This window comes from Asterias amurensis, chromosome 1 (genome assembly GCF_032118995.1).
Source record: "Asterias amurensis chromosome 1, ASM3211899v1".
In the NCBI taxonomy this organism is placed as follows: Eukaryota; Metazoa; Echinodermata; class Asteroidea; order Forcipulatida; family Asteriidae; genus Asterias; species Asterias amurensis.
The window spans coordinates 18657514-18672966 of NC_092648.1; the positions used below are offsets into that span (position 1 = coordinate 18657514).

The following is a 15453-nucleotide window of genomic DNA, read 5'->3' on the forward strand; positions in this document are numbered from 1 at the left end:
TGACTTATCCGAACATGTAGTAAATACCAGTCTCATATCCTTTTCCAATTCACATAATGGACAAACGACAGGATGATGTTGCCTTCATGTAGTAAATATTCTATATTTGCCTAAACTTCGCCCACATCAAACCAGAATCACTCCCAACTAATCTCCCCTTCTCAGAACCCACCCCCATTGACACAGATTACTCCACTAACCTACAGCAATATCGAAATTAAAAAAAATTCATAACACTGACTTTCGCATCTCCACTATATTCAGTCGTTTTCTCCCTTGCTCTATGTTTTCTCTGTGCGTATCTGGTACATTTGGTATAAGCGATTCTTTTCATCAAGGTAATGTTGCCCCTCGGCATGGGGCAAACAAGACACTGCTCCCAAGGAGAAAAATATGGAGTGTCCGTGCCTTAGCGGTGGTTGTTAAACAGTACATTCGCACACTTGCAGGCATTGATAATCCAGTTTTGAATGACAGTGGTTTAAAGGTCAGCAGACACTACCTCTAGGCAGAAGGGGGGGGGGGGTGATGGGTAGAGAGGGGGAGGATGGAGGGATGAGGGTGCCATCATTACCTCCCATAAGGATAGGGATACCTTTAGACTTGACAATAGAGTAATGTCAGGTCAATTATCCACTAACAGAGTTCACAGGGTTACATGTTGGATCACATTGCTCAACTGTTATTTTTGAGAAAGTTATACACCAGAATGAGGTCTGTGATTATGAGTACATTTTTACTTTATAACGTCTTCACCTTTGTCTGTTATTCTTTTAAATAATATTGTTGCGCTATTTCACTATTTTATGTAATTAAATGTTCTTATAAATCCATGCTGCTATTGGCACTTGCGCTATTGGATGTGGCTGAAATAAAAGAAAGAAAAAAAACTTTGATAGGCCCTAGTATTAATAAACAAAGACACACAAAACAGAGTCATAAAAAAAAAAATACACATTGTACGCATACGCCTACACCTTTACATCATCACAGTACAGATAAATGACGTGCATACCTCTAACCTTTTAAATTGCATTACACATTGAGAGAGATCCTTAAGAATTGACAACCACCTGTTTTGAAATTCCTTTTTGTTACATGAATGCAGTTTCACAAGGGTGTCTACTTGGTACAAATCAATCCTAAAACAAAGTGTTTACAAGAAAACACCAAAAGTTCTTCAATGGCATTTTCTTTTAAAAGAGCTATTTCAGTTTTTTGTTTTTCCAAAAGTGTTTCTACACTTGCGACAATGTAACAGGGTTAGAACCTCTATGTTCCGACATCTCACCTGTTTCAATCCAAGACCCCTACTGTGTTTTCATAATCCTAAACACTTACCCCAACTCTAACGCTGCCACCAACCCTAACGCTAACCTTAATGATAAACCCTAACCCTGGTCATAAACCCTTACCCTGGCCCTAACCCAACCCTGTCCTGAACCCCAGCCCTAGTGTAGATTATGAGGGGCTATCAAGGGTGTCGGACCATAGGGGTGTCAGACCATACAGAACAGTCACCATACAACATGTACAAAGCCCTACTCCTTTAATGATGATGGTGATGATGCTCATGATAAATTCATGAGGGTCGGCCAAACGGGGAGGGGACTAGTACGACGATGCGGGTGAAGAGAAGTTGGCACAGATGAGGGGGATTATGAGATGAAGTCATGCAGGAGAAAGATGCTGATGCTGCTGATGATGATCCGCTCAGTGCGGATTGTGTGCAAGGGATGTCACATCCAACCATACTGGATAGAATTGGACTGGGGAGAAGGAGGAGACTTGAAGAAAGTCAGTAAGAAAGAGAAGATGGGTTGAGACTGCAGCTGTGTTTCAAGGCTGACTGTCTGGCACACTTATGTGTACCTCAGCTATGTCTTGAAGATAAACTATCTCCCTTTTTAACATAAGATGCAAATCTAAAGAATGTTATGCTTTCTTTAAGACGCTCGTTCGTTCGTTCGTTCATTCATTCATTCAGAACGAATAACTTGATTGATGAATTTTATTGTCTAATTATAAACTGAGATCACTTGCACTTAGCATAAAACACACTGTGTACAACACAAACTAATTGTATTCATTGGACAGAGAAGCTGGGTATATTCACAATGTACTGTATGGCCTAGATCATAACAAGTGGAGTGTAGCTGCTTTGAATGTTGATGCCGATTTTAGTTCTTGTGTCATCTATTATGCTAAATAACTAAAAAAAAGTATGTGAGGCTCATACTTTGCTGCATGTTTTATATTATATAATTTGAACTTGATTTATACAAGAATCTTTTGTTTATCTGATCTGCAAAATCCACATACTTACTGACTAAGCCATTTCTAAATTAATGACAATGACTTGCAGCATCACAACAAAATACATGTGTTAGGGCTGAGATATTAAAACATAAACAATGATTTAAATCCTTTCCAAGTTTCCTTTTACAGAGGTTAACAGGTAACACGAAGACAACAGTGAAAAAAAACAGGGCCTTCCCAAACAAATTAATGCCCTGAAATTAGAAATAACCTGCCCTACATTACAGTCTACAATTATCTAGCAGTAAATCACTAATTGGGTTTTTTTCTGTTGTGGGTTGGACATGATTGAATATGGCAAACAACACGCTTCAAGCATGCTCTACTGTACAGGCTATACAGGCTATTGTCATGTTTATAAATCGTTCAAAGTGTTGACCTATAAATATTTCGTACTTTGTATTTTATGACAATGATATATTCAAACTTTCAGCAGAGTGTTTTATGCAAAATATAAAAGAAAAAAAGTGTTTATAAATGCCAAAGAAATAGCAACCACCAGCAGCATCCTGTATTGGAATTAATATTTATCATACAGTGGCATTTATAACAGTTCTTTTTCTTCTTTCATTTTCCTGCGTATATGTTTAACCGTCCGTCTGTACCTTCTACAGTTCACTGACACTGATATTTGCTTTAGCTGTGATAATCAAAACTCTCAGTCACATCACAAAGCCTCAAGGAGGAGTCAAGAAGGATTATGTTCTAAAATTTGGCAAATTTGGGTGGACTTTTTTTTCCACATTATGGTTTGCATCGTAATCCTCTGCGTTGAGAGGAATGAGGGTTTAACTTATAAACAAATCTGGACTGAGACATTGCAGAATTTATGTTTGATAAGAGTTTGATGACATGGCAAATGAAGAGAACAGGACTGTCTGCTCCATAAGGTTTATCACGATTCAGAACCGCAATTCGTTGTGGAAAGGCATATGGGGCAGTTTGCTATGCGGTGTTGTCATGCATGACTCGCACACGCATCGCTCATTTCTTTGTGTGGGTTCAACAGCGCCCTCTCTTGATATTTTGCTATTCGCGATAAACCTTATGCATGGGTGGGTGATCTAAACAAATGGATTGAGCAAGTTTATAAAACCGAGGAACAGATCAACGGTTGTTTAAATTTTAAACAAATGATGTTCAACTTATCCGAGATCTGACTGAGCAATAGTTTTTAATAATTTGTGCATCTATGCTGTACTAAGAAGTGGGAGGTGAGGGGCAAAAGGTGTACAATGAATTGGAGATGATAGCGTAACGAACCTCATACTTATTAGGATAAGGACTATATCATTATGTAGGTACATGTAGGAGTAAATGCCTTGCCCTTGATGGCCCTTGAAAATTCCATTCAAAATTTCTAATTGTTTTGCTCATAAATAGAAAATGAGGTGGTCCCTTGCGGGAAAAGTTTCCGTATGTGGCGCCACCACTTTTTCATTCGATATGAAATAATAATAGTATCTAATTTACCTCAATGAGATATCGCTTTTTGTAAAAATGAGTGAAAAAGTGGTGGCGTCATACTGAAAGTTATCCACCTTGCCCTTTCAAGATTAATGCATCATGGCTAAACATGAAATTGAAATTCAAAACAATGGCATCCTACAATAGGATTCCCCTACAAATGACAATAATATAATAATATCAATATTATTAAAATTAACATCACACACTGAATGTCACACGCCCACAACTGCAGAGTGCAGGATCCATGTGTTCCATTAATTCGTCAGAATCTCTTGTTTTTTCTTTTCTTTTCATACTCACTTGCAATTTTTCATAACCTCCTCCTGTGTAAGAATTTTGACCGGAGCGATTCTTTCTGTGTTCAGATTGTAATTTCTGAAGCACACCGCCAATTTGTCATCGAAGTTGTTCACCAAATCCTCAATCGACATCGTTCGTTCGTTAAAATTGTCCGGACATATTTCCTCTTTGATCGACAACACTGGGAATGCATCTCCGTTGCCGTTGGAATTGAGAACATCTGCTGGGGAACTTCTGAACTCGATAAATTCCGGCCATTCTTCATTACTTGGGGTGTGTGGATCACCTTGGTCGTCGAAAAACGCCAACGGAGCGGCCATGTTGTCGTCCTGTCTAGTTCGTAAACTGCATGCAACTCCCTTTCTTGTTGTTTTGTATCGTGATTGCTGTATGAATTTATTTACGCGAGCTCAGTGTGTGCACGATGCATGGGCTTGGTTCACTGGTGCCTTATCACCTTTTGAGTTCAAAATACGCATACGACGAGTACCAGTACGAGATGCTTGCATATGTCACAACGAGAGATGGGTGGGGGAGTGTGCAATTTTTATTGCTGGGAAAACTTGAGAAATTTCTCTTTCGTCATCAAGTTTCTAAACCTTCTGAATGTCATTTATCTTCCGATTGAAGATTGTCAGTTACACATACACAAATTAATAAGGAAACTGACATATATTATTTATGACGAATCACTGCAAGTTCAGAAGAATCGTTCATTAAAACAATTGACCAATCGAAACTTTCGGTTTTAGGGAATTCCCCTGGGCGGAAAGTATAACCCCGCGCCCCGCCCCTCCTAGCTGCAAACAATAAAACGGATTGTCAACCAAATTAGAAAGTTTTTCTAAGTCGTACAAATAAATGATTCTGTATCCAATTCACGACGTTAAACAAAGTTTAAAAGACAGCTTTAACACAAAAACTACGACAAATAAACTTGAAGGCTTCATAGAAAAAACACTCGGTCATAGATTGAATAAAATGTGATACTTGTTTTCTCTGCATGTCTTGATTTTGCTGCCCAATCTCCATGTGCACATAATAAGTTGTGTCTAAGCTGAATTAGTACAATCAAATTCGTTTTAAAGCGAGACCGGGAATGTAGCTGCGGCCAAAAAAGAATTTCCTTAAAAATGTTATTTTTATTTTTAGTATGGACACCATGGAACTAAAGACTAAAGGAGCACCGAGCTCGAAGTTTCTGTTGTATTTCGTTCATGTTGTTATTTTTGTTTACTTACAAACGTGGTTTATAAAAAAGTTATTGCTGATTCTGATCGACAGGAAGGTTGCTCCAAGTCCATCCCGCTTATGCCGTTACATGATAAACACTTAATTTTAGGGGAGCTAGTCTAGGATTCACATGGATGGGTTAAAGTTTGTTGTCGCTCTAGTATCGGTAACTCGTTATAATCTTCCGGTCTCGGTACACTGGCTGATGAAAAAGTTCAAGTCTATAGAACCTTTATGTCTGTGGTTTTTATCTGCATGAAATAGCGCCCTCTCTTGTTTAAATCTTGGTGATTGATTGATGACAGATCACAGAGAGATGGAGTGACATTGACCATTAACTCACGTTGACACATCCAGACTTCAAACAGGTCAGACAGGCATTGTTGTAAATTTGTGATGATTTGTGCTCGTCCGAGCGTATAGAGTAAGGACAGAGGTCCGAGTGATGAGAGAGGGATGAGAGGAGCAAGGTTCAGGAAGCTCAGCTTATGGCAACAACTCTCTGACTGATTCTGAACATTGATAAAGTGATGATAAGAATCTTATTATTAAGAATCTTATTATTAAGATAAGCAGGCTGATAAGCCCCATAAATTGTCCAATCCACAATTTGGGCCTTTTTACTTTTAACCTAAAAAGTAAATTGTACAAACTGGGCAAATTTGGTCACTAGACAGAAATGGCTGAAATTGCAGAACTCCTTACTGTTGGTCGGAAAGCATCAGACATGAAAGATAGATAAAGAAGTGCTACAGCGTACTACTACTAGGTAGTACTAGGCCTACGTACATCATTGCATCTGTAAAACTAAAAGTGTAAGCCACGCCCAATTTTATAAAGAAAAAGGCTACTATGATGACTGACTACTGAGAAGTTCATTTAGACATAGGACTTTAGTAGGAGCATGGAGGTAGCCTCCATGGTGTTCACCTCATAATTAAAAGTTCTTTAAAATAAAGTGCTTTCGCAAACTGAGGGTGGGGAATGTTTTTTATCCCAGGAGGGGATGGGCCTACTCACTTAGTAATTAAATCATAAAATTAAAAAGATTCATGTTACAAAATACAATATTTGTGGCATAATATTAATAGGGTGCATAGAAAGCGCACCTTTTACTGCATTTGCTCTGGGACGCCGTTTTTCAAATTGTTGTTTGCATCATGGTTTATAACAATTTTGTTAAGTTGCCGTAACAGAAAATGTCAATAATAATAATATTTGTTATTTACCTTCTTAAAGGTAGTTGCTTAACAAGAAAGATGAATAATCGGGGGTATGATAGGCCTACTCCATTCCATTTAAAGCCATTGGACCCTTTCGGTTCAGAAAAAAAAAAAAAAGTTCACAGATTTACAAATAACTTACAGGGTTTACAGAAGGCAATGGTGAAAGACTTCTCTTGAAATATTATTCCATGAAATGCTTTACTTTTTGAGAAAACAGCAAAACAATATCAATTTTCGTTAACGAGAATTACGGATTTATTTTAAACACATGTCATGACACGGCGAAACGTGCGGAAACAAGGGTGGGTTTTTCCGTTGTTTTCTCCCGACTCCGATGACCGATTTAGCCTAAATTTTCACAGGTTTGTTATTTGATATAGAAGTTGTGGTACACAAAGTGTGGGCCTTGGACAACACTGTTTACCGAAAGGGTCCAATGGCTTTAACAGAAAGTATGACCAACTCTGCGTTTTAAAAGCAAAAGTAAGCCGGGAGCCAATAACAGAAATACTGTAACCAAGCAATACTCATCTACATCAGTATCCAGGGATTCCAGCTAGTTGTCAAAGCCTATTTAGCTCTAGCAGCGCTGAGGTCAAATCATGGGTATCTAAGGGTTAAACCATTCCCAGGGTTCACTGATTAATGTAGTGTTTTTAATTGTGTTCTTCATTTGAGTTGCTTTAAACTGGTTTCCCTTCTTCTTCTTTTTCAGTTGAAGTGCATGAGTGGGATTCAAGATTGCAAGGAGAGAATCTTGGAGGATGGCTGGTAAACTTGTGTGCTTCTTTTTCTTATGGTTCAAGCTGACTGTAGGGTTGCGTCAAGCTCTGGACAAGCCTAACATTATTATCTTCCTAGCAGATGACATGGGGTGAGTGTAGCAAACCTACTTACAGGCAGGGTATACATCTTGGGTAATTGTCAAAAGGCCTTTTCACACTATTTCCATTTCGAACCGCCTTGAAATCTATCCGGTCCTCTCCGGTTTAGCCTCGCTTCTTTTTGACACGGATCAGAGACAAGCAAAATTCACACTGGTCTTTACGTTAACCGGCTAATGCGTGAACCGTATAACGGTTCATGCCGAAAAATGCAATTTCAAATCTGCAAATGCAAATGCAAAGACAAATGCAATTTTGATCCTGGATTGAGATTTTCAACCCTGGTCCCTGTCAGGGTCACTGATTTCAATCTGGCTAGAGCATGCTAACCGGATCGGAGGCGGATTAAATTTGTTACAGTGTGAAACGGGTTGAATAAAATCTCTGGTTCGGAACCGGTTCTGACCCCAGCCCAAGATTTTGGACAGTGTAAAAAGGCCTAAAGACAAGTATCCTCAATTGGTGTATCTCAACTTGCATAGAATAACAAGCCTGTGAAAGTTTAACCTCCATTGCTGATCTCCGTCTCTTCTACAGATATTTTCATAGATTTCATTTTTTACAGATAAAAATGCCATCTTGTAGGGCAAATCGTATGCGCGTCTAAACGCGTACAACAATGAAGCATGCAGCACGCAACGTTCCCAGTTTGATTTGTATGACACACGTTGGCACACGCATTTGCTCACAGACGCCATGTTGTAGGGTAGGTGTTTGAATGGTGACGTCATATTCAATATGGTCTATACTCTCTTGCTGTTGTGAGATGTAGAACAAAGAACCATTCCATCAGCTTCATTCCATTTACTGTACATCTCTTTGAAACTCCTGGCCTAGTGCATGTTTCTAGACTGTTTGAAGAGGAAGATATCAATTCCACCCTCAGAGCTCCCCTGAGTTATTTTCATCTCAAATGGTTTTCTCTTGTAGCCTCTTACCAAGAGTGGCTTTGATTAGCCTAAGTGTTTAGTGCAAACTGGCATAAAATAAATAAAATAAAACAAGCTCATAGATTAATCGCTGCAGCTGGAAGTTTTTAGGGAGACAAATTTTTGTTTTAATAAAGGTGACGATGTTCCTTCTCTTTGTCTTACATTAGATATGGAGACTTATCATCCTATGGTCATCCAAGTCAAGAGTTTGGTCCAGTGGATCAGATGGGCCGTGAGGGCATGAGATTCACTCAGTGGTACAGTGCAGCATTGTTTTGTACACCAAGCAGGGGAGCAATGCTTACAGGTGGGTGAAATCTCATAGCAGATAAATTATCTCATGTAATTTTATAACACAGAACAAATACACAAGTTCACGTGACAGCTTATAATATAGGTTTGTTCTAGAGACCATTGTAACCCGTGACATCACTAAAGAGCCACAGAGCCTGAACTTCCTGAAGGCACGATTCGCACATAGCTCAATGGAAGAAAACATTAAATCTAACATTGCGTGAAGACTGTACCATCTGATTCTTATCACCCTTTGATATGGAGAAAGGGGGCACACCCAAAAACTGTTGGTTGTTGTAAGTTTTTGCAAGTGTTTACTTTCAGCTATGCATACCCTTGACGAAGCACTCAACGAACTGTCGCTTGCATGTGGGTGTAGCATATTATAGACGTGCGAACATCACTTGCTACATACACGTGAAAAAATTAGTGGCACACATAAATGTCATACATTCATAAGATCAACGATGACTCAGTATTGGAAGTTGACACACAATCCTGAGGCGAAATTGAGGGAGCTAGTTTGTCAACTTCTAATACCTTGGGGAGTTAACATTGTCTGTTCACTCAAAATAAACGATGTTATATATTGTAAACTATTGCCAACCTAATTCCAAATTGGCTTTTAGGATAAAATTGACACTTTATAATCAATGTTCATCCACTCGAGAAATATGCATGTGATTTTTTTCACAGAACTCTGGAAAGTACTGATACAGTGCTAACACACATCAGTGTAAGGGGAAAAACCAAAAACTAATTTTCTTATCCCCAATGCAAATTTTAACATTTATTAAATATTCATCTTGATAATAATGTATTATAATGCAATTTATGTTCCAGGCAGGTACCCAGTCCGCATTGGTCTCTATTCCACGAGCAAGCAAATTTATCTTCCGGTTTTTGTTCCAGCATCAAGGTTTGGATTGCCTAAAGAGGAAGTCACGATGGCCGAAGCACTGAGGGATTTGGGATATGCAACAGGGATGAATGGCAAGTGGCATCTAGGTAAGAGTTATTACACACAGATCGACTGTTTAAAAAAAAAAGAGATTGCCTAACCTCACAAGCCACAGACAGCCACTTCAAGATGAGGGCTCCACTTGTTTGATTTGGGCTGTCGACAAAAATCAACTGTCACCAGTTGCTACAGTACCTACTCCATGACTTCTGGACCCGAGTAATGGAGGAGGAGCGCCCTCTGTTGTTGATCATCTGTGATGTAAAATGCTAGGAAAAGATTGTCTAATCTCTTACACCGTAGACCAACAGTAGATGGCTCAGTATGAGGCTGAACACTTGGGAACCATTTGGTTTTCTGAGGTGAAGCTAAAAGAAATTAAAATGTTCCGGGAATAACGAAGGGTAAAGTACACTGGTTGCTATGGGTATCATACTGAAAAAGTAAAATATAAAAATCAACAATAATAGCGATGTCTTGGCATATTGTATGATTATACAGAAATGAAGGGTTCTCAAGTTCAATCTGTTGTCTTGTGGAGGACTGTGACTCTGTGGTATTTTTGTCTCCTTTTCAGGTATCAATGAATTTAACTACAAAGATGGAAATCATTTACCGATGCATCATGGCTTTGACTTTGTGGGAACGACACTGCCGTTCAGTCTTGTGTGGAGATGTGATAACACAAAGGTAAAGTGCCGGGTCTTACAAGGCATTGACCAATCGCAACAATGCGCAATGCACTGACATGCGCCTATCCTGCCCGCCAGACCAATCGCAACATTGCGCAATGCACTGACATGCGCCTAGCCTGTCTGCCATTTTGGGAGTCAAAATGTACACATGGATGGTAATTGACTCCCCAAATGGTGAAAATGGTAGACGCACAACGGTTTAAGGCTCTGTTGTTCTTTATTTAGTATGTGCATATTACCAGAAATACTTAGACCATGAAAATATTAACAGAGGTTCTAAGCACCCCCCCCCTATATTTGGTTTGGTGTCATGTGCACCCACCAGTATTATTATCCCACAACGACTAGAAGCAGTATTGTCAACTAGTGACTTAGTGACTGAATTACAACTTATTGTATTGTGCAATTCATAGTCATAGACATTAAACCAATGTTTGTATAAGAGAGAGATTGGCTGTTGCTAGCTTTGGCGATATATCCCTGAGTTTTCTGATTTTCCTTGCCGGGAAGATGATCATCTAAACAAACAAACAAACAAACAGGTTTAAACACACATTGTGATTAACTTTGTTGTTTCCAATCTACAGAAATTGTTGCCTGTCCCATATAGACCTTTCTGTTTCCTCTACTCCAATGATACAATAAGACAGCAACCCTTCAATCCACACAACCTGACGTCGACACTCCTTCTTGAGGCCAAGTCCTTCGTCTACAATCATCAAGACGAGCCGTTCTTCTTCTATTTCTCATTTCCGCAGACACACTCAAATTTGTTCAGCTCAGAAGACTTTAAGAATTCTTCCAGGAGAGGTAGATTTTTTTGTTCTCACTTCCGAAATTAGCCCAAGTAGGATTGATCCTCAAGTTGATCCTCTCAGGACTATCACCCAAAGATATTCAAATCGAATCCCCAGATTGACCCAGTTAAGAATAGAACCCCCAATTGACCCAATCAGGAATATTTCCCACTCCAAATGTTTCATTAGTATGACACTCCTGTACAGTACCCACCTGCTGAAATCCTCTAAAGAGTTCCTGAGGTTCTCAGAACACAACGAAGAAACAATAGGGCCTTCACCATGCCAGATTATGGATAATGAGCACCAAATAGCCTATAATTAAAAAGGCCCAAATCAGGGGGCTCCTCTATTCGGAGTTGACCCATGCAGCAATAGCAATCAAAGTTGTGATTGTAAACAATTTCAGAAAACTCGGAAAATAAACTCCGTGTTAGTGGAGAAGTCTCCCAAATTCCAAAAATCTACTCCAAGGTAGTAGAATATGTAGCAAGAAAAGTTCTCATAACACAAAAATCTATCCAGCACCAAATATACATTGATACCTTACCATGCAATGCCTCAAATTCCATACATGTATTTGTTTTTCAGGTCCGTACGGTGACAATGTAAATGAGATGAGCTGGGCAGTAGGTGAGATGCTTAAGTTACTGAGAGAGTTGAATCTAGAGAGGAACACACTGGCCATCTTCCTGTCCGATCATGGACCTGAACGAGAGATGTGCAAAGAAGGAGGTTCGGCAGATCCTCTTAAAGGTTTGTGAAGGTGTTTTTTAAGATGGTAGATGGAAGCTGACAAACCCACAGGGGTGTGATTTGTAGGGATGTTTTCTCAATACCTTCTTGAATCAACAAGGTTTCTTTTAAAAAGTTTAACAGTCACCAAAGGAAGGAAGAAATAATCCGCATTTAACGTGTTCAACCTGTAACTGCTGTATAGCCAGGGACCACACCCAAGTTTACGATAAGACCTAAGAAGTCGCAGCAGAGGGAAAACCTCAAGGGGAGGCAACTTTTTATAACAGATTATATGGCATCGGAAGTTCTGACTGGCACAATAAAATAGGAGACCTCCAACACAAGGGCTAGTCAGATAGCAGAGCGCGGCCGGCATAAAATTTACCCGGTCCATTTCTCTTGTGGTCTATTACTATTATTATCACCTCTGGCCTCTTGAGAAATTGAGATATAGCGCTGTATTTCAGGTATCCTTGGTTACAAAGGACAGTAATAAATAACTTTTTTTTTATGGCTGGGACACCTCTGTGGAAATTCCAATGACTACCTGTCAAATGTGGCTCAAAGCTAACAACAATGTCTTGTCTAAAACTTCCCTTCACCTTTTAGCTTAACATCATGAAATCTCTTATTAACTTCAACAATACAGGATGGAAGGGGACTTCTTGGGATGGTGGTGTACGGGTACCAGCAATAGCCTGGTGGCCCGGCACCCTTCCAGCCGACGTCACCAACCATGAAGTCATCAGCTCCATGGATCTCTTTAACACAGCAATAGACCTTGCCGGAGGCACCCCGCCCACAGATCGAGTAATCGATGGGCGGAGTCTCAAGGAGGTGTTACTACAGGGGGGCAAAACACCTCACGAGACCCTCTTCCATTATTGTGGGAAGCACATGATGGCCGTACGGTATCGTCAATACAAAGTACACTACCACACCCAGAACTTATTAACAGCCAACGAATTGTCCGAGTACTGCGGACCAACGGGTATACCGGATAAGAAGGGCAGAAATTTCTGCATGGACTGCGGGGGCACTTGTGTTACAACTCATGACCCTCCGCTGCTGTTCAATATGGACCAGGATCCCAAAGAAGAATACCCTTTGGATCCAGAGGAGTATAAAGACCTGTTAGAAGATGTAGAGAGATTGCTGTCTGAACATAAAGCAACAATGGTTATGGGGAAGCCACTCTTTAACGACCTTGACAAATCTCTTAGTCCCTGTTGTAACCCACCCTACTGTTGGTGCAATTATAGTCCTGTTCACACATCAGGCAAGTTTTAGCATGGTTAAACAATTTTGCAAACTGTACCTCGTGTGAAAGCCAACAATTTGTGTACTGCCCAGAGGTCTATTGTAAAATCTTGTCAAACAATTGCTACATTTTTAAACTATGCTAATTTTGAGCAATGGACCACTGTTAATGGGAGATGTTTGGGATACTTGGTGGCAGCAGACTTACCAGGTAAAATCCATTGTTCTCTGTAATATGCGCACGCTCAGAACTATGTAAACAATGGTAAGTCTGCTGCCACCTAGTGTCCAAAAGTCTCCCATTGCTGTCCAACAGAAGTTAGGTGTGAATCTATCATACTCTTGGGATTTGATGTTGTCATGTGAGAGAGAATAAGTAGGCACTCTCTGCACTTTGAAGTTGTTCTGTTCATAATAAACCATCCGCCGTAAGCCAGTCCAGAAAAATTTGGCTTGCATAAAATGTCATCGGACTTGAAGTGGATAATAAGGTGGATGTTTTTGGGGGTTTTATTTGGTTTTCTTTTTGAAAGATGGAGAGTTTTGAAGGACACTTAGTGCCCAACCTAGAAATTTCCATTATTCAAAAAACAATGTTTTTTTGTTGTTGTAAGGTTTAGGTGGTTATGGTTGATGCGTTACTTGCATAAAAATTTGAGATGTTCCTTTGTTAAAGGCAGTGGACACTATTGGTAATTACTCAAAATAATTATTAGCATAAAACCTTTGTAATGGGGAGAGGTTGATGGTATAAAACATTGTGAGAAACGGATCCCTCTGAAGTGCCATAATTTTCGAGAAAGAAGTAATTTTCCACGAATTTGATTTCAAGACCTCGGATTTAGAACTTGAGGTCTCGAAATCAACCATCTAAACGCACACAACTTCGTTTGACAAGGGTGTTTTTTCTTTCATTATTATCTCGCAACTTCGACGACCGATTGAGCTCAAATTTTCACAGGTTTGTTATTTTATGCATATGTTGAGATACCCCAACTATGAAGGCTAGTCTTTGACAGTTACCAATTGTGTCCTCTACCTTTAAAAGGAAAAACCAATGACATAATATGATCTAGCGAATAACAGACATAGATACACTGCTGTAGTTTTACTTTGCAATTATTTTTTTTAATTTCAAAGAACTGTTTTTACGATTAAAGAGTGAGTACTTTTAAAGTTTTAGGTTAGAAACAACCGTCCAACATAAATAATCTATCTTACAGGGTAGTGAATGAATCAGATAGGATTATACTACTATTATCATTTTATTTCTTTGTTGATTAAGGGTAAATAAAGTAAAATATTCATAATTTTTTTATAGGAATTGTTCTGCATTGTGTTTAACATTTAATACACATCATTCTCAGCTATCACTATTAAGTGCATCCAGAGATGTCTTTAACAAAGATAACATTGAATGACAATGTTTCATGTTCTATTTTTCAAACCACCAGCTCGAGTTAAGCCCATTATTTTTTTATCTGCTTTTGTAGAAGTGTCTGTAGTTTCTGCTTAATCTGCGTTGATATCCAACGCAATAACTAACAATTAACACTTTCATTTCTGCTTTAAAATTTTGCAGTATGGAGTAAAAAAAAAATATATATATATATATTTTTGAACATCTTAACTGATTGATTCACTTAAAATTCTTCTTTTTTACCTGCCCAATTGTTTTATGTTTGTACTGGTGCTGGTTTTATTGTAGTTTAATTTAAGAAATGTGTGTGTGAAACTTGCTTATTATCCTAAAACATTCAATGAAACCTGTGGGTTTTTTTCAGAAAAAGAAAAAAGAATTGGGTGAGAATTTAAACATGTTCTTTTAGAAAATTCAGTTATTATCCTTAGTAGAATTTCAATTTCTGATCTGTGGATACCACAAGCAAAGGAAGAGAATTCACGCCAAGTTTCAGGCGTTTCTTGTAACCGGATTGGTTATGCAAGAATTCAATTTCATCGGAATTGCCAAATCTTCTGGATCGATTATCAAATGCTATCTTGCTTATGCACTTCCCTGAACAGTACTGTAAGTGCACAAACTTGTTTGCCAGTAAACAGCTTTATTATATTGGCCACAGACTTGAGTTTTAATATTTTGACTATACAAGTCAGAGTTTTAACTAGTAGGAAGCTTGAGGTTTTGAATCCTTGATGAAGTTACAAAAGATTGTATGCATCCTCAATCTTTAAATTGCATTTCTGAATAACTGTTATTTTGTTACACTTAGTAGTTGATGAAACTATGCCAGGGTCAAAACAGTTGTTTTTTGCATTGATTCCGTAAGTCATTTGAGTTGGTGAACAACAGCTAATACTTTTTGTTTATGTATTTGTTTGTACT

General features: G+C 38.8%; 2 protein-coding genes across 4 annotated transcripts in view; one reads left to right on the forward strand and one right to left on the reverse strand.

The window, feature by feature from the left end:
• LOC139948696 (fasciculation and elongation protein zeta-2-like) overlaps positions 1-4453 on the reverse strand; it is a 56497-nt gene extending 52044 nt beyond the window's left edge. For both annotated transcript variants that reach the window (XM_071946957.1, XM_071946965.1), the window contains exon 1: positions 4090-4453. In XM_071946957.1, coding sequence (XP_071803058.1) covers positions 4090-4409 — 320 coding nt within the window. In that variant the 5' untranslated portion in view covers positions 4410-4453. The remainder of the gene's footprint in view (positions 1-4089) is intronic.
• A 1168-nt stretch (positions 4454-5621) lies between these two features.
• On the forward strand, positions 5622-13139 carry LOC139948774 (arylsulfatase-like). Of its 2 annotated transcripts, none has more exons than XM_071947097.1 (8): positions 5622-5690; positions 7264-7422; positions 8532-8671; positions 9502-9666; positions 10197-10309; positions 10902-11124; positions 11703-11867; positions 12499-13139. In XM_071947097.1, exons 2-8 carry the CDS (start codon positions 7313-7315, stop codon positions 13137-13139), a joined length of 1557 nt encoding a protein of 518 aa, XP_071803198.1. In that variant the 5' UTR covers positions 5622-5690; positions 7264-7312. The 2 variants fall into 2 exon arrangements, with proteins under 2 accessions (XP_071803198.1, XP_071803206.1); XM_071947105.1 differs by lacking the exon at positions 5622-5690 and adding an exon at positions 6074-6137.
• The last annotated feature ends 2314 nt before the right edge of the window (positions 13140-15453 follow it).